The sequence below is a fragment of the Equus caballus genome, chromosome 22 (assembly GCF_041296265.1).
Source record: "Equus caballus isolate H_3958 breed thoroughbred chromosome 22, TB-T2T, whole genome shotgun sequence".
Lineage (NCBI taxonomy): Eukaryota > Metazoa > Chordata > Mammalia > Perissodactyla > Equidae > Equus > Equus caballus.
Genome location: NC_091705.1, coordinates 38131205 through 38157884, shown reverse-complemented (window position 1 = coordinate 38157884; position 26680 = coordinate 38131205). Strand labels below are relative to the sequence as shown.

Here is a 26680-nt window from a genome sequence, read left to right as displayed (position 1 = left end):
AGATTCAACTATGTGAACTGGACAAAATGAGAGAGAGGAAAAGAACCACATGAACAGTGTAGGGGATTTTTCCAGCCCCTTCACATGAGGAGTGTCCCCAAGGCAACGCCCAGGGGGAAGCGGGTCCCTGGCCCTCACAGCCTGCAGCAGTTGAGAGGTGATCTCCAGCCCCTCGGGCCCCCTGCCCGCCCTCAGGCCGGCTCCCTCCGCAGACTGGTGCATTCCCAGGGGCCATGGGGTCGGTCTTCCTTGCTTCAGGTCTTGACTCATATGTCACCCTCTCAGGGTGGTGTCTCTGGCCTCTGTTTAAATTTGCACACTTCTCCTCCTGCCCCACCCTGGGACACCTTCCTGTTTTGTTTCTGTCTTTCGTGCTTCTTACCACCCAGAAGACCATAGTTATCTGTTTGCTGTCTGTCCCCTTCCACTAGAATGTCACCTTCATGGGGACAGGGACTTGCCTGTTCCTGCTGTGTCCCCAGGGCCTCTAACAGTGCCTGGCACACAGTGGGTGCTCAGTAAATACCTGCTGAAGGAATGAATGTAAGAGACCCAGAAGGAAGGCTGGTGCCCCGGCTGTGGGCCGTGGGCGTGGGTGGCAGAGGGGCTCCTCACTGGCTTCATTTACCATGTTTTGACTTTTGGACCACCTGAGTGCCTTTTTCAAAATTAAATTAAAAATGCACCTGTTAAAAAGAAAAAAAAGACGGAAAAAGGGATTTGTGCAGTTCACAGCGGCCTAAAGTAAATGGAGGTCCCCGTGGTCTCCCTCCCAGAGGCCCATCCAGCTCCCGGCTCGTGTCCTGTCCACGCAGCGTCTGCTTCTGCTGGCACGGACGGGAGCGGCCTTTCTGTCTGTTATTTTACACAAATGGCCCCTGCTGGAGTCCGGTTTGGCGCCATGACCCCCTCCCCACTTAACACCTTATGTCAAGAATCATTCCAGGGGTCCATGTCCACACATACAGATCTGCAGGTTCTTCTTCAGCGTGTGGAATTTATTTAATTGTAATCAGTCCAGTTTAACTATTTGACGAGTCCTCATTAATGGACACTTGGCTTTTTTCCAGTCTTTTGCTACTGCCAGTGAGGGTGTGGGATATGCTCTTGGCCATCCACCCCGTTCTCAAACCGGCACAGTTGCCACTGGGGGCTGGTCATTCGTGGCTGGGGGGCCGTCCTGTGCGTTGTAGGATGTTTAGCAGCATCCCTGGCCTCTCCTTGTGAGACGCCAGTAGTGTCCTTTCCCTCTGATTTATGACAGCCAGAAATGTCCCCAGACATTGGCAGATGTACCCTGGGATGCAGAATGGCCCCTGGTTGGAAACAAATGATTGAAAGATTAAATTCTAAAATGTGGGATTTCTGGGTCTGATTGTATGTGCGTTTCAGACTTGACAGGATCATACGGGGAAACGGGCGCCCTTAGACGGTGTTCGTGAGTTTAAACAGCATATTGGGAACGTGCAACCCTACTGTATTTCTTCTACCACATCATTTTGATGGGTGCATGGAAGTGCCCTCGTTATTTTGAAAATCTTAGAATTGGACAGCCCAGCTATGTCAGGCCACGGCAAAGACTGTGGTGAAGCTCTTAATACATGACTCTCTGCATGCTGAAACGCAGCTCTGCTGATTGCCGGACTGCGTGGCCTTGAGAATGATAGTTATTTTTATTTCTTTTTTGGTGACGAAGACTGGCCCTGAGCTAACACTTATTGCCAATCTTCCTCTATTTTATGTGGGACGCCTGCCTCAGCATGGCTTGATGAGTGGTGCTAGGTCCACACCCAGGATCCGAACCTGCGAACCCCAGGCCGCCGATGTGGAGTGCACGAACTTAACCACTACGCCCCCAGGCCGGCCCCATTAATTGTTTTTTGAGCGTCCGTTCTTCATCTCTGAGTGGGGGATAATGGTATTTTCTACCCCATGGAGTTGCAGGGGGGATTAGGTGGCGTAAATGCACGTGATGTTCTCAGCACGGGATCAGGCGTTCACCCTGCTCGGTAAGGCTGGCCCTGCTTCTGTTGCCATCACCGTTTTTATTAGCGGTGCTCTGGCTCCCTGGGGTGAAGGTGCCTGTTCCACTTCACCCTCAGCTGGGCTGGGGGTTGTGTGTGTGTTTGTGCTTGGCTTTGCTCTCCCTTCGCGGCCCGGTTAACGCTGTCCTTGGCCTCGCTTTTCCTCACAGATCCTCTTCTCGAACATCGAGGACATCCTGGAGGTGCATAAGGACTTCCTGGCTGCCTTGGAGTACTGCTTACACCCGGAGCCTCAGTCTCAGCACGAACTCGGGAACGTTTTCTTAAAATTTGTGAGTGCTAAGCCCCGCCCCGGTCAGCACCTGCAGCTTTTGGGACCTGGGCTTCTCCCCAGGCCCCACTCCAGCCACGCTCAGCCAGCTTCCTCTGTGGGCCTGTCTGGAGGGGGACAGGCAGGAGGCAGGCGGCCCAGCCTCGGCCCCCGGGAACAGTGGGAAGAGGCTCGGGCCGAGCAGACTGGGGGGTATTTAATTGGCTCTCCCTTCCCGCCAACATCACATAGAGCATGGTCCCTTCTCCCCAGAGCTCCTTGCTGAATGACCTTGTCCTGGGGCTCCCGTGACCTCTTGGCCTTCTGGGGCCCCTCTGCTGCAGAGTGACCAACAGGGCAGCCAGCGGCCGAGAGGCTGGAGTTGGGTCTGACAGGCCTGCTTTAGGTCCTAGCTCTGCCACCCGCTGGCCAGGAAGGGGGTCTGACCCTTGGGTGCCTGCCCGCACTGCCGGTCAGGGCAGCTGATGCTCGATGTGACGGCCTCTCTCTGCCCAAGTGGCTTGGCATTGTGGGGGCAGTGAGGGGAAGAGGGGGAGAATGCCACCCACACGAGGCCCTGCTCTTCCGTGCCCTCTCCTTCTGTGCCTGCCGGGCCCTCCTCAGGGAGGAAAACCCGCACTGGCCTCGCGGGCTGCTTCCCCCTCTGACCCTCGGTTTCCTCCTCTGCCTGAGCAGTAGGAATAAGCATGCCTCCCTCCGTGGGTTGATGGGAAAACCCCGAGATGCGAAGCAGCGACGTGTGTAGGTAGAGCGTGGTTCTCAGCCGGGGTGCTCTTGTCCCCAGGGGCCATTTGTCCATGACCAGAGACACTTTTGGTTGTCACAACTCCGGGAAGTCCTGCTGACTTCCAGTGGAGGCCAGTGATGCCACTAAATATCCTATAATGCACGTAACGGCCCCCATACATTGACTTATCCAGCTTCCAGTGGCAGGGGTGCCGAGATCTGGAAGCCCTGGGGTTAAGTAAGTACTTCGTCCACATTAGTGCTGCTTTTGGTCATTGTCATCCTCACATCTTGATGGTCAGAGGGTAGGACGACAGAGCGCAGGGCAGCTCTGCCCTCAGGGCCTTACAGCCCGCAGAGTGACCGTCTCCTGCTGTGTGAGGAGGGTGGTGCCCCGGCCCCGCTGCCCAGCTGCTCATGGGCTGTGGTGCTCTCGGCAGATTGTCTTAGCTTGTCTGTACCTTGGTGTGCTCACCTGTAAAATGGATAGGAAGCTAGACCTGGCCCATGGCCTTGTTGAGGACTGTGTGAGATGGTAGGAGGAGAGTGCCTGGGACAGGTCCGGCACACCGTGAGGGCTCCATGAATGCTGGATGTCGTCTTTCTGTTCACATAGTCACTGTTCTTCAATGCTTGAAGTAAGGTGCACATGAGATCAGGATGGGGCCCTGGGGAGATGGGCACAGAGGGAGGGCACCGAGCAGAGGAGAGATGGGGTCTGCTGTGGGTTTAAAGGGCCTTTGGCTGCTGCGAGGGAGAGCAGACTGCAAAGGGGGTGGGGGACGGGAGAGCAGGAGGAGGTCACTGGCGTCCTAGATGGTGGCACCAGGAGCAGGTGGCAGCAGTGAGGTGGTGAGAAGGGACCAGTAGCATCGTGGTTCTGAAAACATGTCTTAACTAGGAAAATAAAAAGAATCGAAGTCTTCCCTTCGGGCTCAAAGGAAAGGGTGAGTCCTCGTTTCTCTGCAGCCAGGCTGCTTGGGTTCAAATCCCTGTTCCACCACTGACCAGCTGGGTGACCTTGGGCAAGTCACTCCACCTCTCTGGGCCTCAGTCTCCAAGTCTCTAAAACGGGGGTGAGGACGGTACCTGCCGTGCGGTGCTGTTGTGAGGATGAGGGGTGTTAATGCGGATGAAGGCCTTGGGGCCGGCCCGTCGCTGAGCCCATGCCACGGGGTGTCGGTGTGCGCATTGTTCCGGCTGGGCACTCGGGAGGGCTTCGGGGAGGAGGTGGCATGATTGGGGTGGCGTCCAAGCTTAGGGTGGGATAGTTCATACTTGAGCCAGAGCAGGGAAGGGGTTCTCAAGGTGCATTGTCCACTTGCCAATAAACCCGGGCCCCCTGGTCCTCTGACCTCTGCCTGAGCCACAGAGGTGTGGTGAGCAGGTTGAACTGGTTGGTCAGTGAGGGTCTCTGGATCCTGAGCCCAACGCGGGCTCCCCCTACTCCGTGCAGGATCCCTAACTCGCTTGGAGGTGCAGGGTCGGCTGGAGGAAGGAAGGCAGGGGGAGGTCAGGGCCCCGGGGGCGACCTCTCTTCCATACGCTCTCCTTCTGTGCTGCCCGGACCCTTCTCCTGCCGCCTCATCAGACTGGGCGTCGACGAGGACAGTGGCCTGCTGTCAGGGCCTGGTGCCCTGGCTGCAAGTTCAGGCCTCTGTGGAAGTTGTCCTGGTTCGGGGTATCCTCCCAGCCCGGCGTGTGTCCTGCCTGCCCCAGAGGTCGGGCGCCTCATCCCTGTGCTGCTCCCAGCGCTGTGACCCTGGGAGGAGGACCACGCCGTCTGCCTCAGTTTCTCTTCTGTAAAACAGGCGGGTGGGTTGAGAGGAATCGCAGGAGCAGCAGCGCCCGGCTCGTTCACAGCTGCTCAGGAAGTGTCCGCCTGGTTGTGCTGTGTACATGTTTGTTCCTGTGACCCAGTGGGGCCCGTGGCTGCGACACAAGGACAAGGGGCTGAGGCTCTGATGAAAACGAAGGGTTTCGGAGACCATGTTCTGCCCTCAGCCGCCAGAGGCATCATTCTGGTGTCTTCACTCCTCTTCCCGCTTCCCTGAAATAAATCCTGACCCCCTGCCGGACCCCAGAGTCCTGGACCCTCAGCCCACCCCGGCCACACTGGCCGCCTCGCTGCCCTGGAACCAGCCTCTCCTGGACCGTGTCCCCCAGACCTCCCTGTGCCTCCTTGAAATCTTGACGGAACAGCCCCTTCTCCCAGAACCCTTTCCTGCCTGCCCTGTTTGACACTGTCATGCTGTCTGCCCTGTCACACCCTGACTTCCTTCTTCTCTGCGGCCCTTGTCGCCATCTGACTTAGTGGAGGTTTGGCTTCCTTTTTGTTTGTGACCGGCCCCCCCGAATATCAGTGACACGAGGGCAGGGACGCTGGCACGTTCTCTGCTTTCTCCCTGCCTCCAGACCGGAGTCCAGCCCTGAGCCGACCCCACAGGCCAGCACACCGAGGGGAAGGTTGAACCCAAGGTTGTGAGCGTGCAGGTGGCAGAGCCAGGTCGGAGCCCCCACCCCTCCGTGGCCAGGCCAGCGCTCTTAGACTTCATTGATTCACGCACTGTGTTATCATTTTTGCTGGGTACGGGTACCCCTTGCTTTAATCTTTTAAAAAGTAGATTTGTTTATAAACCTATTTAAAAAGGGAAATTTGCACTGTCATTGGAAATGGAAAACGAGCATCACTTGTTACAGATGGAAGCGCGAAAGTACGTAAAACCAACGCGATGGAAACCCAGCTGTGGCACCCGGGCCGCCTGGAGCCCCCGCCCACTGCGTCTGCGCCTGTGGCCTGCCCTCGGTTAGATCACAGGGGAGATTAGAGTGTCAGACGGTGTTAGTGTCACATCACGCCTACGAGACCCTCCTCGGGGTAATTGGAACAATTGAAAAAGGAGCCTGCTTTCTCAGTGTGTGATTCAGTGTTTTTAATTTAAAACCATTGTTTCAATTTAAAATTTAAAGTTTGAAATCCTCACCTTCTTTCCCCTGTGCCATGGAGGATGGCCCTGAATTCCCTTTAAAAGCAGCCTCTGCCCCAGGTGGGGTTTCTGGAAGCTGCAGATTTGCATGCAGGTGGCCGCCCGCTTGTACCCACCTGCAGCTGATCCCACGGGGAGGAACCCTGGAGCTGGGGTGCTCTTCGGGTCACCCCGAATTGCAGTGAGGGGGTGAGCTTTACACCACGGTTCCTGGGGAGGGACTCCCTGAGCCGTGGCCGCTGCTGTCCCCCTGGGGCTCTGCGTGGCTCACCACAGTGTCCGCCGCGCCCCTCCCCGGCTCGGTGGCTCCCTGCCGGGGCTGAGGCAGCAGGGCGGTGAGGTAGTTACTGGGGATGGAGCTCTGGTGACAGGGTCTCCGTGAGAGGAAGGGGACCCAGACCCAGTGGGGGGCCCTGGCTTACAGAGCAGCCACCGGGTGCGGCCCCAGTCAGTGGACAGCAGGAGAATCCCTCACCCCCTCACCCCAAAACCCAACCACGAAGTCCTGAGGTGATCACAGACCAGCCCGGAGTGAACTTTCTCTCTGTGCTGGGCACTCACTGTTCCACGTGCATTACAAATATTGATCCATGAAACCTTCACCACCACCTGTGACAGTGTGTACTGTTACTATGCCCGCTGACAAATGAGGAAACTGAGGCCCAGAGAGGGTAAGTCATATCACAAGCTTACACAGCCGGTGAGTGTCGGAGCCGGGGTTTGAGCGGATGTCGTCTGGCACCAGCGCTTGTGTTTTTGCCATCTTACGTGATAGGTCTCCTGAAACACATGCTAAGCCCCTCTGGGGTGCCAGGCACCATGCTCGGCCCTGAGGATGCCGGCTCAGTGGGACAGGCTTGCTCCCTGCTGCCGGGAGGGGCAGAGGCGAGGGAGTGAACATAGGAGGCCGTTTCCGAAGGTGACGCGGGACTCGAGGAATATAAAGTGCGGATGTGACGCGGTGGGGTGGGGGGCTCCATTCGAGTTTCTGAAATCGGGAAGTCAGGGGCCGAGTGGCCAGATTCAGCAAAGAAGACCCAGGACAGCTGAGGGGGTTGGGATTCCAGGAAAACGACAAATAACGTTTTAGTATAAGTATGTCTCGTGCAGTCTTAGGGACATACTTACACTAAGAAATCCATTGTTTATCTGAAACGGGAACCCAAGCGAGTGCCTTGTGTTTTATCTGGCATCCCTGTGCAGGGAAGGCCCCGGCGGCGAGGTGGTGCCGTGGAGCCGTCTTGGGGGGTATGCCAGGTGGGGGAGGAGGGCGAGGGCAGAGGCCCTGGAAGGGGAGCAGCTTGGACGCTGGAGGGAAGCGGGGCTGGGTCAGGGAGCAGAGTGAGTGGCGGAGGGAGTTCAGCTCGTGGCGGGCCGGACCCTGTAGGTGTTGAGCAGGGCAGCACTGCGTGGCCTGAGTTCTGCGTTCACTCCTCCCCGAAGCTGTGTGCGTAGGTGGATGAGGTCGAGGAAGCCCTCGAAAACGTGAGACCGAGCCTCGCAGCCAGCTCCCTCCCTGCGCTGAGTCTCAGCCTTTTTGGGTGTGAAGTGAGTGGTTTCGAGCAGATGGTCTCCGTGGAGCCGGTGTCAGCCCCGGGTCCTGCGGACGGCAGCCGTTGCCTCTGACAGTCCTCGGGCCCTCCCTGGGGGCTTGACCCTCTCCCCCAGCGGTTCCAGCTGGCAGCCATCCACCTCTCCTCCTTCGCAGCCCAGACCCGCAGCCGCACGTTCGCCGCCCGCCACATCTGTGTGCGCACAACTGTTTGTCTAATTCTTTCTGGCAAAACCATCAAAGCCCGTGTGGGGCCCCGAGGACGAGAGGGAACGCTTAAACTCCTAGCTGTCAGAAGCAGCGCTGCCATATTTCAGGCTCCTGGGCCCGAGACGCAGCCGGGGTGGGCTCCGCGGAGGGTCCAGGAGTCATGGAACCGGGCATAGCTTTGGAGAGGAGGCATTGCCGTTTGCTCAGTTCACCCTCTCCGAGCCTCGTGCCTCGGTCCCCTGCCCTTTTCGCAGGCTGAAGGGGAGGAGGACACTGCTGGGTGTGTCAGAGAGGGGGCTCGGGTGAGGAATGACCAGCCTGTGGTGATCTTTCTTACCGCTTCCGCTCCTCTCCTGCATCGGTGGCGGACATCGCTGGTCCGTCACAGCGCTCTGCCGCTGTGCTCCCGGGGTCCTGAATTCTCAGCAGCGTTCCAGCCGGCACCGAGCACTGCCTGGTGATTGGCTTGGTGTGTGGGGACAGACAGCTTTGTCTCTGCCTTCTGTCCCTACCCTTCATCGGACAGATGGAGGTGGACAGGGAGACCCTATTACCTCCCCCGAGTTGGGTCCGGGTCTTCATTTTCTTCCCATTTTCAGAGTGTGCAGGTACTAGGACTGTCTTCACTGCAAGCAACAAAAACACCAACTCAAACAGGCTGGAACAAACAAACAAAAGAGACTTTATGGTTCATACTAATGAGCCGTAAGTGAAGTGTTCAGGAGTGATTGGCTTCAGGCATAGCTGGATCCAGGACCCCATATGGTGTTTTCGGGACTTGGTATTTTTCTGTCTCTTGGCTCTGCTTTCCTTTGTATTGGCTTCGTTCTTGAGGGGTGAGGGGGTGGTTGCCTCACGCTGTGACAAAGGTGGCTCTCAGCAGTTCCAGGCTGACACTGCCAGCTCAGCAACAACAGTTCAAAGAGGGCTTCTCTTCACAATGATTCTAGCACGCGTCCTTGAGGGCTGTCATGGGCCCAGCTTGGGTCACAGGGCCACTGTTGGCAGGACAGGGAGCTCTTGCATTGGTTTGGTCTAGGGTGAGTGGAGTGGGGTCAGTAAGCTCGGAGTGTAGGAGGCAGGTCCCCAGGGGAATAATTGGGGGCCATGACCAGAACAAGGGGGAACGGATGCTGGGTGAGTAAAACAACAGATGTTCCAGTGAAGAGCTGATGCTGCGGATGTAGGGGGCCAGGCTTGCCTGGGTAGAAGCAGGGGGCTGGTTTGAGGGGCGGTGGGCACCTCTCAGTTCCTTCCTCTGCTTTCTTGCTTTCATTGATCAAACAGTCATGATGGCTGCTCTCTCCCGGGGACGTCAGTCCCCACTGACACCCCAGCACTGACCTCAGCAGGTGCAAAGGCACTCACAGCCTAGAGGGAGAGGGGAGAGATGGACAGCGCCTGAATGACAAGTAAGGCACACCAGGGGGCAGTGGGGCAAGGCCCCCCAGCTCAAAATCTGCCTGTTGCCTTCCCCTGGTGGCCCTCCCCGGACCAGAGTCCACTCAGGTCCCTCCTCACTCTGCCTTTCTCTTTTCTTGCCATTAAAACCTACCCATCCACTGCCCTACCTCGTCATGGACGGATTCACTGGTGGAATATGAATTTGCTGACGTCTTGGTGATGGTAATAATAGCATCCGCATCAATAGCAGCTAATAATAGTAGCTGTTAGTTAACAAGCACTACTGTGCGCTGTTTTAAGCACTTACTGTGAATCCCAACAACCTTACGTGGGGAGGTGATTGTTGGCTGTAATTTATGGACAAGGACGCGGAGGCCCTGAAAGATTACATGCCTTGCCCCAGGTCACAGGGCTGGCGACCTGGGCAGTGGGGCTGTGCACCTGGGTGGTCTGGCCGCAGAGGTGCGCCTGGAGCTGCAAGGACGATGCTGCTAGTGGTCCGTGGGGGTCAGCATGGCGGTGGCTGGTGTCTTGTCTCAGGGCGGCTCCGAGGGCGGGGTCTGCAGGCCCAGGCAAGCCCAGGCTCTCGGCCGGCCGCAGGGGGCTGCTTTTCGAGAGCTCCTTACGTGTGGTCGGGACCTCCTGCTGTCACTCAGGTGCCCAGCCCTCCGCAGCCCTGCAGCCCTTCTCTGCAGGAGCAGCCCAGGCCCTGGCCGGTTCCTGTCCCCTGCACAGGACAGGTCCTCTCCCTCACATCTTTTATCTGGGCCCGGGTCCACACTTCTCCTTATCCGTCTCCGTTGGCCTTGATGGTCTCCTAGGCTCATTGGAGACACGTGGAAACAGAAATAGCTCTGCTCGGGGGCTGCTGGGGTGCCCTCTCCCCCTTTCCTGCCCCCATGTGGACGTGTGTGGTGGCGTCTCAGGGGGCTCGCTGCTGACCCTGAGCTTTCTCTGGGCCTGCTGACGCTGGTGGTGTTTGGCGCAGGCGGCTTGTGCTTTGTGACGCTCAGACCGCTTGGGGTTCCTTGGAGGGCGCGTCAGGGCCCTTTGTCCCGTGTGTGTAAATGTGTGTACGCTTTGGTTAACCGTGAAACTGCTTCGGTATTTTTCCCTCTTGATTCATGTTTGTTGATTGTGTTTGTGGCTAATGTTTTGAGAGTATTTTGAAATATTATGAAGTGTTCATTGTGCTGCTCACTTTACTGACATTATCTAAGCCTCCAGCTGAACACTTACTGGGGTCAGCTGTTGTGTCCATTTCGTGGATGAGGAAACCGAGGCCTCGGGAGGGGAAACCGCTTGCCCCAGGCCACCCCCTGCTTAGGGACTCAGAGCTGGGTTCCCGCCAGGCGGTTGGTTTTAGGTCCCTCTGTGCACTTTTCGTCATTATCTACGGTCCCCTCAGAGCTTGGTTGTGCGTTTGTGGCTTGAGATTTGTACCCTGTGTTTTTGCCCCCACTCCCGTCCTCACCCCCTGCGATGACCTTGAGCTGGACGTCGGCAGGGGGTTAGAGAGCCGAGTCCTGGGTCTGCCCCTTCACCGGTGTGAGACTGCTTTTCCCGTGTGTGAGTGGGTCGAACACGGCCATGCCGTGTGGGGTTATTGAGGGAGGCAGTGTCCCCTCGTTCCCGGGGCTCAGCGTGTGGCCTGTCCTGAGTGCCCTCAGTGCACTCTCCGTGTCGGCCGGCGGCTCTGGCTGTGGGCACTTTGCCACTCAGGGCGTCTGCCCGGAAGGTGCCCACGGAGCCCGGTGAGCCGGGCGGGTTGAGGTGCTTACTGATTCTGAAAGCCGTCCCCGCCTCTTCGGTTTCCTCTTTCCTGCGGCCACCCCGCGGCAGGATGCTGGGGGGCTGGTCTGGAGACAAGACGAGCTCCTGCTTTGCAGACCCCCTCTTCCTTCCTTCGCTGCTGGGGTCTCCTGCCCACCCCCTACCCCAGGCCCAGGCCCCTCAGCCCTTCCTCCCCGGGGGCCTTGCCAGGACATCCTTGTTTGGGTTGGCGGGTTGGGAGGTGGTGTTCCGCGAGCCGTTGGAACCGAGAATGCTCAGCGAGAGCTTCCTGCTAAGAAGGCCCCTGTCTCTTCCAGTCCCAGAAACCCTGCCTGAGGGTTGCAGACCTGGTGACCCGCGGGCAACCTCTAGGTGGGAAAGGGGCCAGCTTTGGGCTCAGGGGCATCTGGAGGTCAACAGAGCTGTCCCCTGGCCTCAGGACTGGCATTGCCGAGTGGCGGTGACCAGAGATCTACTTGTTCCTCCAAATTCCTGAGCCTTCTTTGGCCTCCTGGTTCATGTGTACAGGACTGTGCACACGGTGGATATGCAGAGTCCGTTCATTTAGCAAGGAGTCTTTGAGGGCCTACTGTGTGCTAGGTCATGTGCTAGGATTTGGGGAAACCTCAGTGAACAAGACAGACGTGGTTGCTGCCTTCAGGGAGCTGGCTGCCAAGTGGGAAAAGACAGATGATAAATAAAGAATAATGCAGATAATTCCAGATTGTGAGAACACCACAAAGACAATGAAGACAGGTGGGGGGTGATAGAGAACACCTGGTGGCTACTGCAGCTAGGGTAGCACAGGTGTCATTTGAGGAGGTAGCATTTGAGTTGAGACCTGAATGGTGGGAGTAGCCAGGCCTGGGGAAAGACTGTTCCAGGTAGAGGGAAGCAGTAAGTGCAAAGGCCCTGAGGTAGGAACTGTCCAATTCAAGTGGCAGATAGAAGGCCAGTGGGATGAGGTCAGAGAAAGGCAGGGTCACATTATCTGGCCCTGGAAGGTCCCAATAAAGTATTGGATTCTGTTCCTAGTGTAGTAGAATACATTGGAGGGTTTTAGGCAGGGGTGTGGCACAATCTGACTTGTGTTTTAATAGTAAAGTTGGATGTTTATTGAGCACTTACTGCATGCTGACCCGTCATGTTTTAACTCACTGAATCCTCATAACAACCCTGTGAGTTAGGGACTCTTATTAACTCCACCTTACAGATGAGGAAACTGAGGCCCAGAGAGGTCAGGTAACTTGCCCAAGTTCACAGCTGGAAATGCAGAGCCAGCGTTCAAGCCCAGGCCTCTCGGCTTGAGTCTGTGCACTTGACCCTGGGCCCTGCTGCCTCCCTTAAGCTCACTCAGGCCGCTGGATGCAGAACTGGGGCAAGGAGGCTGGGAGGCCTGTGGCAAGCGGGAGCCCTGAACCCGCCCTGCCATGTGGTCTCCAGGGGGCTGGGGGAGCCTTTCCCCCCAGGCCTGCTGGCCCAGCCATCTGCACCTCTCGGGGCGCCCACCTTCCTGCCCTGACCTGTCTCCCATGGGCTCTGTCCTTGTCTTGCAGAAGGACAAGTTCTGCGTCTACGAGGAGTACTGCAGCAACCATGAGAAGGCCCTGCGGCTGCTGGTGGAGCTGAACAAGATCCCCACGGTGCGCGCCTTCCTGTTGGTAAGTCTGCCCTCCCCCCATCCCTGCTTCAGCCTCGCGACTCCCTGGGCACCAGCGAGCTCCCTGCTGACACTCTCATGCCCACCAGGCCGCCCCATCCCTTCCTCAGCCCGGGGAAGCAGGGATTGCCAGCGTCTTCTGTAAACGGCCCGACAGTGGCTCTTGTTGGTTTTGTGCGTCTACAGTCTCTGTCACAATGACTCAACTCCGCTCTTGTGGCGTGGAAGCAGCCATAAGTAATATGTAAGGGAGTGAGCAGGCTGTGTTCCAGGAAAACTTTACTTACAAAAACAGGCAGAGGGCTAGGTTTGGCCTTAAGGTCGAGTTTGCCAATTCTTCATCTGAAGTCGTGATCCTAATAGGAGTGGTAGAAATAGTAGTAATAAGTGTATTGTTAGGATTGTTTAATTATAAGTGAAAGAAAATCCAGTTAAAATTGGTTTTAAGCCAAAAAAAAAAAAAAAAAGAATTTATCAGTTCACTTTTCTGGGAAGTTTGAGACCTGAGAGGCCTTCAGGCACAGCAGCATCTGGGTGTTGAAATGATGTCATCAGGAACATGTCTCTTGGCTCTGCTTTTGTCCACCTTGGCAGGCTCTACGCAAGTGATGGCAACATGGCCTCCAGCAGCTCCCCTTAGACCTCTCCCAGCCGAGCAACCGCAGGAAAGAGAGCTCCTCTTCCCCAGTAGTTAGAGTAGAAATCCTGGGTCTGAGGCTTGTTAGCGCAGCTTGGCGAAGACCTTATCCCTGAACCCGCTGCTGTAGAAGAGGGATTGCTTGGTGCTCTGATCGGTCACTTCTGGACCTGGAGGGCGGGGTCAGCTCCACCCATCCGCCGGGCCTGAGGGTGGGGTGGGTCCCCAGAGGACAGTTGGTTTGCACTTGTGCAAGTAAGTGGGGAGTGGATGTTTGTCAGGCAGGACAGCGACGTCCGTGATGGTCTTCCCTACACTTGCAGCGAGCTTCGCTTGTGGGCAGAACGGCTTCTCCTTGGTGAGTCCTTGGAGCTTGAGCAGCTGCTCTCCATGGCGTGTGAGTTGAGATACACATTTGTCTGCTCTGCAGACATCCCCAAAATAGTAGTTTAAATGTGATAGACATATATTTCTCTCTCACATTAACAACGTGGATGCAGACAGTCTGGGGCTGGTGGAGGGGCTCTGGTGTCTGGGGCCAAGGCCCTGGGATGTGCCCTCCTCGACGTGGCCTGAGGTGACCTCTCTCCACCTGCACGGTCCAGGCAGTGATGCAGGCGGGTGGGAGGGAGGCCTGCCCCTCTGCTTGTGAGGGCAGCAGCTGTACACATCTCTTCTGCTCACACCCTGTTGGCCAGAGCTGAGTCACATGACCACACCTGGCTGCAAGGGACGCTGGGAAATGTAGTCTTTATTCTGGGCAGCTGTGTGCCCAGACGAAGATCTGGCTGTGGAAGAATTTATTAGGGGCACCTCATAGCCTTTGCCACGGGTGAGTTTAATTACTCCAAAGTCTTAAGTGACTTTCTAAGAGTATATGCTTGAAAATCGATTGAGCGTCCTCTGGGTTCGAACCCTGGTCTTTCATCTGTAAATCCCCTGCTCATTCACTCAGAGGCCAACGCCCCCGGCCTGTTTTGTTTCCCAGCAGGGCATCCAGAATTCAGCCCACAGAAGCAGAGCACTTAACTGGCGTAGCATAAGGAGGGTTAACCGTGTGCCTGGAGAGCTAAACTGTATAATAAAATTCTTAATTGCACTTTTCCCTAATGCACAGACTCCAACAAAGTATTTCCAGAATTTCGTTTCAAGTTTGTGTTTTCTTCGCTAGTGGGTTCTCCTGCTTGGCCCGACCCCGGTGAGCCTCTGTGGACGGGCACGTGGGCCGACTGCTTTCCCCCTTCGTCTTGTGTCTTAAGTGTGCAGGGCGGGTGCCTCCGCCGCTGGGATCTGCGTCTTTGCATGTCCAGTTCTGTGCTTGTATTCATGAGAGTCTAGGCAGAAAGCAGGGATCGAGCCACAGAGCGGATGACACGCATGCGGCCACGTTTCTGTGATGGACCACTCTGCACCGCTCGGCGATGTCACCCAGCCCCTGGCTCCCTGCCGGGGCCCCACCCTCCAGAGGCGTCCCCTTGGGCTCAGCTGGGTCTTGGGAAGCAGGAAGATGCCAGCCAGGTGTCTGTAGGGCTGTGAGAGGGGAAGGGCTCCTGTTTTTCATTTCTTCCTTCCTGCCTCTCCTGCTGTCTTCCTGCTGGCCAAGCTGCGATTTTCTGGGCAGCAGCTGGGCTGGGCCGGAGTGAGCAGGGGGAGGACGTGTGGGGACACACCGTCTGTCTCCCTGCTTGCTGACGTCTCCCAGCTTTTGGCCGCTTGCAAAAGAGGCACTGGGGACAGACAGAATCTGGCTCTCCATTCATGATGTGCTGGGCACTAGCTGAGAGATGGGCTTCATTCTGTGCCTCAGTTTTCCTGTCTGTAAATTGGGGATAATATATTCATTCAGCAGGTTCTTACTGAGCACCTGTCTAATGTGGTAGGATCATTCTAAGTAATGGGGACACACCCGTGATCAAGGCAAGGAAAGTCCTTGCTCTCACGGAGCAGCCATTCTAGTCGGGGAGACTTACATGATATGTCACGTGGCATTAAGTTTTCTGCAGGAAATAAAGTACGTTAAGGATGACAGAATGTTTTGAGGGAGTTAGGGTGGTGACTGCTATTTTTAGATTTGTCTTTGGGAAAACTGTGTCTTAGGTGATGTTTAAGCAGAGACCTGGATAAAGTAAGAGAGAGAGGCGAGGGGTATCTGGGGGGAGAGCATTCCAGGTAGAGGAATTGCAAGTGCAAAGGCCCTGAGGTCCAAGCATGTTTGAGGAACAGCAAGAAGGCCGGGGTGGGGCAAGAGAGTGTGAGAGTGAGAGTGGAAGGAGATGAGATCAGAAAGAAGGAAGGAAAGAGGTGTTTAGACAATGGAAGGGATCTGAGGTCTTTAAAAAGCCTTTTAGGGCAGTACAACATGCACGCAGTGAATGCGCTCGCAGCATGATGTGTACCCCGTGGGACCACCGCCGGGATCAAGAGTTGGAACATTTCATGACTCCAGAAGGTTCCCTTGTGTTCTGTCCTGGTCACGCCCCCTCTGCGTGGGCAGAGGTAACCTCTGTGCCAGTTTCCCTCACCAGAGGCTGGTTTTGCCTATTCCAGAATTTTACACGAGTGGAATCGTACGGGATGCTTTTGTGTCTGCTCAGCATGCTGTCTGGGACGCGTCCACGTTGGAGCATGTGGCAGTGCTTTCAGTAGAATATTCCGTCTTACTTGGAGTGGGATGGGAGCCATGGGAGGGCTTTGAGCGGAGGAATGACTTGAACTAATTTACATTTTCAAAGGCTCCCCTGGGCTGTGAGGGGGGAGCTAGGAGACCAGAGTGGGGGCTCAGTGTAAGTTTCCTGTGGCTGCTGAAACAGTTACCACCAGCTGGGGGGAGCTTAAAACAGCAGAATGGATGCTCTCCCAGGTCTGGAAGCCGGGAACCTGAAGTCAAGGTGTCAGGAGGGCCTCGCTCCCTCCGAAGGCTCCGGATCCTGCCTTTCCTCGTGCAGCTGCTGGTGGCCCGAGGTGTTGCTTGGCTTGCGGAAGCATCACTCCAGTCTCTTCCCCCTCCTCACGGCTTCTTCTCTTGTCCCCTCCTCTTATAAGGATACGAGCCAGTTGGTTTAGGGTCCCCCCTAATCCAGTACAGTATGACCTCATCTTAACAAATTATGTCTGTAAAGACCCTATTTGCAAAGAGACTCACATTCTGAGATTCTGGGTGGCATGGCATTTTGGAGGACACTGTTCAACCCGGTCCAGGGCTGCTGCAGTGGTCCAGGCAGGAGATGGTGGTGCTGAGGATGGGGCAGTGGTGGCGTGAGAGGTGGTCGGGTTCACAGAGAGTTTGAGGGTCCAGCTGACATGTTTTGCCAGACGAGTTGGCTTTGGGGTATAAATGAACAAACGAGAGGAGTCCAAGGTGACTCCAGGGTTTTGGACCCAAACAACTGGAAGAATGGAATTTCCCAAGATGGTCAAGGCTGGGGTAGGAGCAGAAATGAGAGGTAAACAAAAAAATCCCACTTTGGTATGTGAGGTTTCAGAGGCCTGCTGGTCATCCAGGTGGGGGTTTGGGTGTAGAGTCAGAGATTTGAGTCTGGAGTTTAGGGCAGGGAGGGGCCAGGCTAAAGAGAAAAATCTGAGCGTTTTCAGCTTAAGGATGGATGAAGTCTGGATGAGATCAGCCAGGACAGAAAGGGGGACCCAGGACAGCGCAGGGGCAGCCTGCAGTTAGGAGGGTAGGAAGACATGAGGCTGACACCTCCCCTGAATCAACTCTGTGAATTAGGAGAGTTTAAAGAAGAATTCTCAGAGGTTTTTCTTATAATGCCTGGAGTGTAATCAGAGGACAGTGATGGTGGCTCTGCATGTGTTTGCTTTTTATTTTTATTTTTTTTAATGAAAATAAGGTGAAACAACAATCGAGGGCGTGTGTTTGGGGAGAAGAGTAGTTGGTGGCTGTGACAGTTGTGTGAAAACTCCTTGATCCTGGACCAAGAGAGGCCCTTCTCCTGCCAAGCCCTGGGGTCTTCTGGAAAGCATGCCCTCACTCCCAGGCTCCCCCTCTCTACCCGGAGCTGATGTCACCAGGGCAGCTTGTGGGGAGTGCTGGCTCAGAGGACAAAGGCCTGAGTGTGAGCAATGTGGGACCTGGCATCTCCCAGCTGCCATAGCCCTGATCCCCTGTCTGTGCCAGGGATGGACAAGGGGGCGGGAGCCGTGCGGCTCCCTCCAGAGCAGGGACCCAGGGGCCTGGGTTCTGCTTCTCCAAGGAGATGGCCCGTTAAGATCCCTGAGAGGCAGTGGACATAGCTCTGAGACTGGGGCCATCTTTTCAGCGCGCTGTGCCACTTGGCCCATCTGGAATAGGGAGGTCATGGTCCATGCTTCCTTTAGGGCTGTGAGGATGAATTTTCTATGTAGGTGAACCTCCAGGCTCAGTGCCTCGCACGTGGTTAGCACAAGGTAAATGTTCTCTGGTCATACTTGCACTTGAATATGACCAGAGAGAGTGTCTGCTTTGTCGGGCAGATCTCCAGAACGTGAGCTGTGCCCAGCACATAGTAAGTGCACAGTGTGTATTTGTAGAATGAATGAATGAATGAGTGAATGAATGATAGAATGGGAATCTCTTTTTCCAAGAGTTCTGTTTCATTGCCAGTCTTCTGGCATGGTGTTGAAGAGGAAGCCTGAGACCTTTCACTGCTGGATGTGCTGGCAGTTTGTTTATTCATTAGTTCGTTCGTTAATTCATTTGTTCACTGGTGCTCACATTGGGCACAGTGAGCCCCAGCAACCCAGGACTGTGAGGGGCGTGGTGGGAGACCAGAGATGTCGATTTGGTACATTTCTTTCCTATGCGTGACTTTATATTTTACTGCAGGTATGTTCTCCAGAAACAGTGCCCGGTTTTGTTTTGTGCGTCTTTAAAAGCTTTATATAAATGATTTCATGCCACACATATCCTTTTGTTTTTCTTTTTCACTGAGAGCATGTTTTGAGGTCCGTCCGTGTTGCTGTGCATACCTTTCGTTCTCCCATTTTCACCACTGGGTAGTGTACCATTGTCTAAATCTGCTACGAACATACTTTTCCATTCTCCGGTTGATAGATATTTAGGTTGCTTCCCTTTTTTTGCCATTCCAAACAAGGCAGAGTTTTTTTTTTTAAAGATTGGCACCTGAGCTAACATCTGTTGTGTTGCCAGTCTTTTTTTTTTTTTCTTCTTCTTCTCCCCAAAGTCCCCCAGTACATAGTTGTATATTCTAGTTGTGAGTGCCTCTGGTTGTGCTGTCTGGGACGCTGCCTCAGCATGGCCTGATGAGCGGTGCCATGTCCCCGCCCAGGATCCAAACCGGTGAAACCCTGGGCTGCTCAAGTGGAGTGCATGAACTTAACCACTCGGCCACAGGGCCGCCGCCTCCAAACATGGCAGAGTTTTGAGTGGCCGTGTTCCTGTGTCCCAGTGCATATGTGTTAAAGTTTCTGTAGACCAGGGGTTGGCAAACCTTTATGGGAAAAGCCAGATGGGAAATATTTTAGGTTTTGTGACTAGAGGGTCTCTGTTAGGACTCGTCAGCTCTGCCATTGTAGCTTGAGGCAGCCACAGACAATGTGTAAACAAATGGATGTGGCTGTCTTCCAATAAAACTTCAATTAAAAAATTAAAATTAAAAATTTAATTAAAAAAAACCAGGGCATAGACAGCATTTGACCCACAGGCCATAGTTTGCCATCCTCTGACCTGCGCTTTGTGCTGGGTTGTAGAATATCCACATTTCCATCTCTCCTAGCTGTTGCTAATTGCTTCCAAAGTGATCGTCTGTATCTGTGTTTTGAGTGCTTCCCATGTTATTTGAAGGTGGCCAGATCCCTTTGCCATCCTGGGCGAGTTTTCACGAAGGTCTCCTGTCCCTTTGCAGAGCTGCATGCTTCTGGGAGGCCGGAAGACCACGGATATCCCTCTGGAAGGCTACCTGCTGTCTCCGATTCAGAGGATCTGCAAGTACCCCCTCCTCCTCAAGGTGAGATGCTCCCCTGACGCCTCTCCCCGTATTCGAAGGGACAGAATACCCAGCTCTGCCTGGCTTAATCAAAGAATAAAACTTGTTGGTTCAAGTAACTAAGAAATCTCGGGGCAGCGTCGGCTTTGGGCCGGGCTGGAGCCTCACCGGCACCTGGCTTCTTTCTCCTTTGCTCAATTCTGCTTTCTGCCGCCTAGCTTTATTTCCAGCGTGGTAGCAGCTGGCTGTAGTTCCTCCGAGCTTACAGCCTCTCAAGTTCAAGGACAGTGGGAGCTATGACACCAGTCCTGAGAGTCACTCAGGCTTTGACCTTCTGTGGCTAGGAGAAGGTGATATTCTGAATGGTTTGGGCCCCGGTCCTGTGCTTTAACTTGACCCCATTACAGGAAGCCTTGCTGGCCCTGTTTGTCCTCCCCCATGTGCTTGGACCTGGCTTGACCCTTGACCCAATCCCTTTGAGCTGGGTAGTGTTGTGCTCTGACTGGCTGAGATATGCACCAGTGACAGCGAGCAGGGCAGTGTTGTATTCTGATTGGCTGCGATCACAGTCAGGTGCTCCACCCCTGACCCAATCCATGTGAGCTGAGTAGTGTTGTGCTCTGATTGGCTGAGATATGCGCCAATAACAGTGAGCAGAGCAGGGTTGTATTCTGATTGGCCGAGATCACAGTCAGGTGCTCCACCCCGAACCAATCACTCTGAGCAAGCAAGTTCTGATTGGCACAGACTTGGGTCATGTTCTCAACCTCTAGTCAATCACTGGATCCCACAGGCCAAAAGTCCAGTGAGGGGCACAGAGGACCCCCTCATCAAAATCTGGGCCATTTGTGGAGGAGGGGGCCACACTGCAGCCATCCCCCACCTGCTGTCTCCTTCCCTGCCAGCCACTTTTGAGCTGGCCTTGGTCAGGCAGAGCAGGGCAAGACAGGGCTCATGTGGGGACCCAAGAAATCTTGATTCTCAGCTGCAGAGTCGGCTCCTGAGCGGATCCCCAGCTGGTTGGATGGCTCTGCCACCATCCGCTGCTCTCAGCCCAGGCTTTCAGCACTTGGAGGTGGCGCTGTTGGCCTGAGCCTGCCCTGGCCCCATCCTGAAGTTTTGCATCTGACAGCTGTTCCCTGGGGTCCCTGCTGGTGGATTTACTTGGCTGGTGGTGCCTCATTCACGCGCCTGCTCGCTGGGGCCACATGAACTGGAAGGGAGAGGGGAGGGGAAGACTTCTAGGGAATCCTTGAACTTGCCTTTCTGCTGGAGATGGTCTCGGAGCTGGCCTGACCCTCCCTGGGGCCATCAGCTCTGCCTCTGCACACAGGCCTTTCACACGTGCAGCTGTGGGTGGCGGGACCCAGCTCTGCCTGCGCCTCCCCTGGCCTGCTGCTGTTTATCCCTCTCAGGGATCTCGGAGGACCTTCAGCAGGTGTTCTGGCAGCAGTTTGATCCCCAGACAGGTGTTGGAAATGCCCGACATAGCTCAGCTCTTCGCCTTGGGCGGAAGACGCTCCAGGTGGCACTTGTAGATTGGTAACCTGCGGACTGAGTGGGACCTGCAGATGCCCTTCGCTGGATCTGTTTGGTGTCTTTTCCAAACTTGAACTAGTTGCCAGTATTTAAGAGGTAGTTTCTGGAGTGGTTTAGGGTGGGGATTGGCAGAGCTGTGGCCCGTGAGCCAGATCCGGCCCGCAGCCTGTTTTTGTACATCCCCTGAGCTAAGAATGGTGTTTACATTTTTTAAAGGGTTGTTAAAAAAACCCCAAAAAACAAAGAAGAATCTGTGACAGAGACCGGGTGTGGCCAGCACGGCCTAAAATATTTACTATCTGGCCTTCAAAGAAAACATTTCCTCACCCTAGAGTAGAGCCGGGTTTGCTGAATTCTAGGTCTGCCATTTACTTGCTGTGTGTGATCTTGAGAAAGTCACTTCCCTGTGTCTCAGTTTCTCATCTGTACTACAGAGTTTGTGTTAATAGTACTGATGGGGTTGTTGTGATGATCAAACATTTATTTACTTAATTCTTACAGCAACTCGATGAGGTAGGCGCTGTGATCAGCTGGCAGCTGAGGCACAGAGAAAGGAAAGAGCCTGTTGAAGGCCACACCTTAGGTAAGCGGAGGAACCGTGATTTGAACCTGGGCCATCCATCTAGAGTTCCGCCCCTACCCATTATGCAACACTGCCTGTTGGGAATCACTTTGGGGAGTTAAGCTGCCAAAGCGCGTGGGTGTTGGGGATGCTGATCTTCTCAGTTCTGTAAGTGGGGTCTGGGAAGGTCAGTGGCCTTGAGTTTCGTGGCTTGGTGGCTGGTGTGCTCCTTCCTTCCTGGGTTCCAAAACCTTTTTTAACGTGTGACCCATTAGAGGAACCACCAGCTCTCACCCTAGAACCCAGCCGAGGGTCAGCTCTACTGTTAAGCCTTTGGTTTCTGGATCTTGGGAAGGTCTGGGGTCCCAGTGGGCACTTGAAGGGGCAGTTTCCGAAATGGATTTTACCAGCCAGAGGGGCTGGACTGTGTGTAGGGTGGACTCTAAGCTCTCGACGTGAGGCCCAGGCGTTTCTGAGGCCTGCTCAGCCCCAGGGGCCGCAGTTTGCTCTGGCTGGGTTCCTGGGCGCTGGAGTCCCAGGAGAACAGAGAGAGGGACGGAGCGGGCCGACAGCCGGGGGAGGGATGGCTCTCCGCAGGAAACAGTGATGAAGCCAGCTGTGGGTTCCCCTCCCCACCCGGTGGCCGTTTACACGCCCGTTTCCTTGGCCTCCAGCTGTGTTTACTGGGGGGCTCAGCCCTGGGGGAGCAGCCGCAGGGCCTCAGATTCCTGTGGGGACCGGCCACGCTCCCCGCCTGACAGACTGCTCAGTGTCCCAGCCTTTGGCACCCACAGCTGGAACGTTTGCATCAGAGAACAGCTGGGCTGAGGGAGCTCTTCGTACCCGCCCGAGTTCCTCCTTTATGTCACATTTTCCAGTGGATTTTAAGACAATCCCATGAGCTTGGGGCAGCTGTGCCCCAGCCCTCAGCCCTTCCCATTCTGCCGCCCTCGCAGACGTCCCTGGGGCCCTCTGAGCCCCCTTGTGTGAGCCGAGCTCCGCATCGAGTAGGCGAGCAGGGTCGAGGAGCCAGGGTGGGCAGGGGGAGAGGCAAGAAGGAAGGCGTCTTTGGGAACAGCCCCAAAAAGCTGAACTTGAGCAAGGCCTAAGAATAGCCGGAACATTCTATTTCAGCCTTTGGCCCAGGCCTGGGGTAGACAGTTGGCATTTTTGGGCTTTGTTGAGTTTTCCTTCGACGTTTCCAGGGAAATGATTCAGGTTTGGGGCCATGCCCCTGTGCTCACATGGCAGGTGCCCGAGGGGAGACGGCTGTCGCTGCCCTTGTAGTCGTTTCCTGGCGGCCCACAGGTCTCGTCAGGGCGTTGACTCTGCCCTGGCTGCTGGTGGGGCTCAGGACCCACAGTGGTGAACAGGACAGACCCCGTCCCTGCCCCTTGGAGAGCTTCCCGGGACTGGGCCCACGGGGGCCTGGTGCATCGTGGCAGCGGGCGAGGCAGGCGGGGGCCAGCTGGAGGGGACGTGTGTCTACAGGGGCAGCTGCCCTCCGGCCCCCCGGACCCCTTGGCCTCCTCCCCCTCTGACCCCTTCTGTTCAGTCTCCTTTCCTGATTCCTCACCTTCTCCACCTCAGAGTATACGGGGACCCTGGCCGCCGTCCTTGGGCCTTTTCTCTATTTAGACTTGCTTCTGAGGTGGCCTCATCCACTCTGTGGCCTTTTTTTTTTTAAAGTATTTTTAAAAACTGTGCAACCATCGCTGCAATAATTTTAGAATGTTTTCATCACCCTCAAAAGAAACTTCAGACCCATTAGCAGTTACGTCCCTTCTGCCTCCTTCCCCGGCCCCCGGCAACCACGCGGCTACTTCCTGTCTCTACGAATTTGCCTATTCTGGACATTTCCTATAAATAGAATCCCATAATATGTGGCCTTTGTGTTTGGCTTCTTTCACTTAGCACAGTGTTTTCAAGGCTTGTCTGTGTTGTAGCCTGCGTCATGACTTCATTCCTTTTTATGGCTGAGTAATATTCCATTGCATGGATATACTGCGTTCTGTTTGTCCATTCCCCAGTTGATGGACATTTGAGTTGTTTTCACTCTCTGGCTGTTAGGAATGGTGCTGCTGTGAGCATCCATGTACAAGTGTCCGTGTGGACGTTCCTGTGGCTTTAAGCTCCACGTCTATGCCGATGACTTCCAGCCTGGACCTCTCGCCTGAGCTCAGCTTGTTCTCCGCCCCCTCAGCATCTCTGCTTGGATGTCTGACAGGCGTCTCCCACCTAACATGCCCACGATTACGTGCCTATCTCTCCCCTCCCCCAGACCTCTCCCACCGGCCCTTGTCCCCATCTCCGTGAATGATCTTGTCAAACATCCTGGGGGGCAAACAGGGCACATCCTGGGAGCTGGCCTTTTGGGACAGCTGTTGCAGTGGGTTTGTGGCTGGGGCGCCTCTTGCGGTGGTGCCTAGGGGAGAGCCTGGGGGCCCTGCCCATCTCCAGTGCCACATGTCTGTCTGTGGGTCATGCAGCTGTCATTCCGTTGTTGCCTCTGCATCATGGTCCATCACCGAGGAGGTACTGGTGTCAGTCTCCGTGCAGGGATGGCCGGGGAGTGGCCTTGGGACGTGTACCCCTCACAGCTCTGCAGAGGAGAAAGCTTTACGTGGGGTAGGTGGAGTGGGGAGTGCAGAGGACAGCGCTGAAGCACAGTGATGCACGGTGAGAGCGGCATGTTCTTAGCGGATCCCTTTCCGTCTTCCTGATTGCCTCCAGGGGACAGCTGCCAATGGTGCTGCCGTGTCTGGGGTGTTTGAACCATTCATTCACTCACCAGCTGTTTATCAAGTGACTGTTATGTGTCAGGCATTGTTCTAGGTGCTGGAGACACAGAGTGAACAAAAACTGTCCAAACCTCAGCTGTGTTCTGTGTTCTCCTGGGGGAGATTGACAGCAGAAGAATGCACAGGAAGTGTGCTTGCTCGTTTAGATGGAACGGGGGCTATGAAAAAATCTTCTCTGCCAGGAGGGCTGGTAAAGGCCAGGTGTGGTAGACTGAGAAGGTGACATTTGAGCTAAGACCTGAAGGAGGTGAGGAAAGTGGCCACTCAGGTACCACTTGGGGAAGAGTCTTCCAGACAGAGGGAACAGCCAGTGCAAAGGCCCTGAGGCAGGAATGTGTCTCAAAAGCAGGGAGGAGGCCAGTGTGACTGGAGAGGAAGATGTGAGGGAGAGAGTGGGGGAGTGGGGCTAGGGAGGGGTAGGGCCGGATTATGCCAGACCTTCAGGGCCACTGTGGGTCTTTGTCTTCTCTGAGTGAGGGAGGTGCCAGGGGAAGGTTTTGAGCAGAAGAGGGGCAGGATCTGACTTAGTAATGGTGGGATCCCTCTGGCTGAGTGTGGAGAATGGAGGCGGGGAGACTGGGTAGGGCTGGACTCCAGTGGTCCAGGTGGGGGGCGGCTGGACAGGGCAGTGGCCGTGGTGGTGGCCACACTTTATGAGGATTGCCCCTTTGCGTCATTGGCCCATTTCCTGTTGGATGATTGTCTTTCGTATCGATTTGCCAGAGTTCTTTCTGTGTTATTCTGGATACGTCTGACTCTGACGTTATGAAGTGAGCTCCTCATCTGCTGGGGACCTGGCAGTGTCACCGTCTTGCTGAGAAGGGACAGGAAGCCAGAGGTCTCTTCACTGTGTCCCCCTCTGCCCCAGGCCCCCTCCTCCCCCAACCACAGCGCCCACTGCCATCCTGCCTGTCGGGCTGAGCGCCGACACCTTGCTCACAGCTGCTCCAGTGCCCTGACCCGCACTACCCTGAATAGGGCTCTTTCCTGTGTGGTGAGCAACAGTGGCTCGAGGTGCGAAGCGCCCCTCCCTCAGCAGGGGACCCGCTCTCACTTCTTCCTTCCAACCCAAGCCCTGATGCCCTGTCTTCCAGGGAGCCTTCCCAGACTGCCCTTCCAGGGAGTCTTGCCTGCATCCTGCATTCTGCCATGCTCTGTGAGAGTCTGAATTTGGAAATCCAGCTCCACCTCTTCCTAGCTGTGTGACCAACAGCAAGTTGCTGACCTGCTCTGTGCCTCCATTTCCCCATCTGTCAAATGGGGCTGGTAGTTGCCTCCCAGGCTTGCTGCAGAGATCAGATGAGGCAATGCGTGAGAACACGTTGCGTGTTACTAGGTTTACTAGTAACTTGGTGAACGTTAGCTACTCTAACATTATATGATTGTTATTTTCATCCATCCCAGCTCCTGTGTTTGTTAGTGTTACGTCTTTGAGAAGTCACTTAAGCTCTCTGTGCCTCAGTTCCCAACTCTCTCAACTAGTGCCTTAGTCATGGGTTATTGTGAAGATTAAATGAAATAATACCTGTGAAGTGCTTACTAAGTATTAGCTATTTTTATTGTCTCAAAGTCGATTTTGTCCAATATTAATAAAACTATAGTTGGTTTCTTTGATTAATATATCTTGTTTCATCCTTTTATTATCAACCATTCTGTATCTTTAGATTTTAAGTATTTCTTTTATAAATGGCATAAAGGTCAAATTTTAAAATATGACCTGACAGGATCTCTGTCTTATAACAGGAGAGTTTTGTTCACTTATATTTGTTGTGATTATTGATATATTTGAACTTGTTTCTACCATCATTCTTTTTGAATTTTATTGGTCCTCTTTTTTTTAATGCTTTTTCCCTCCCTTACTTGCTTTATTTTGCATAGTTTTAGTTTTTGTTAGTTTTCTTCTTTATTCCATGTTTCTTGTTGCTTCTATTAAATTGAAATGTATTGCCACCACCACCACCATCGCCGTCCTCTCTCGCAGTTTCACCTTCTCCTCTAGAGAATGTCTCTGTAGAGCCTAGAATTGGGATGTCAGGCTGCAGAATCTTAAGGTGAGCTGTCTGTGGGCAGAGCCAACGGGTGGGTGCAGGCTCAGCCCCTCCCAGAGCTGGCTGAAGTGTCCCCAGAAAGTGGACCTGTTCCATCTGGTCCAGCCCCCATTGGGGACACCCCACCCCCACGGCTGCCTTCTTCTCTTGTGGAGAGGATGTTATGGCTTTCCAGCCCCATGTCTCCCTTTGGACCTCCACCAACCCCACATCGCAGTGTGGAATGGTATTGCCACTTCTTCCAGCGACAAATCCAGCCTTGTTTTCACTCCGTGGTTTTATGGATCCGTCTTCTTATGCTTCTGTTTGCCGGAGTGGCTGAAAACCTCATTTATTGTTTTATGACCGTTTTTGTAAACTTTGAAAACCTAATTTAAACTTGCTTACTTAAAAAAAAGGAAAGAAAACAGGAAAGATCCCCGGTAGATGTGTCTTCCTGCATAGCTGCGTCCAGGAGCTCGGATCGTGTCGTCGGTTCTCAGGGCCCCCCCACCTCCTGGCTCTGTCTTCCTTGTGTCGGCTT

At 54.8% G+C, this 26680-nt stretch overlaps 1 protein-coding gene across 3 annotated transcripts in view; it reads left to right on the top strand.

Annotated features, from left to right (window-relative positions):
* Window positions 1–26680, top strand: part of PREX1 (phosphatidylinositol-3,4,5-trisphosphate dependent Rac exchange factor 1) — a 182200-nt gene that overhangs the window by 75393 nt on the left and 80127 nt on the right. For all 3 annotated transcript variants that reach the window (XM_023626697.2, XM_023626698.2, XM_070246866.1), the window contains exons 3-5: window positions 2195–2317; window positions 12525–12629; window positions 19127–19228. In XM_023626697.2, coding sequence (XP_023482465.1) covers window positions 2195–2317; window positions 12525–12629; window positions 19127–19228 — 330 coding nt within the window. The remainder of the gene's footprint in view (window positions 1–2194; window positions 2318–12524; window positions 12630–19126; window positions 19229–26680) is intronic.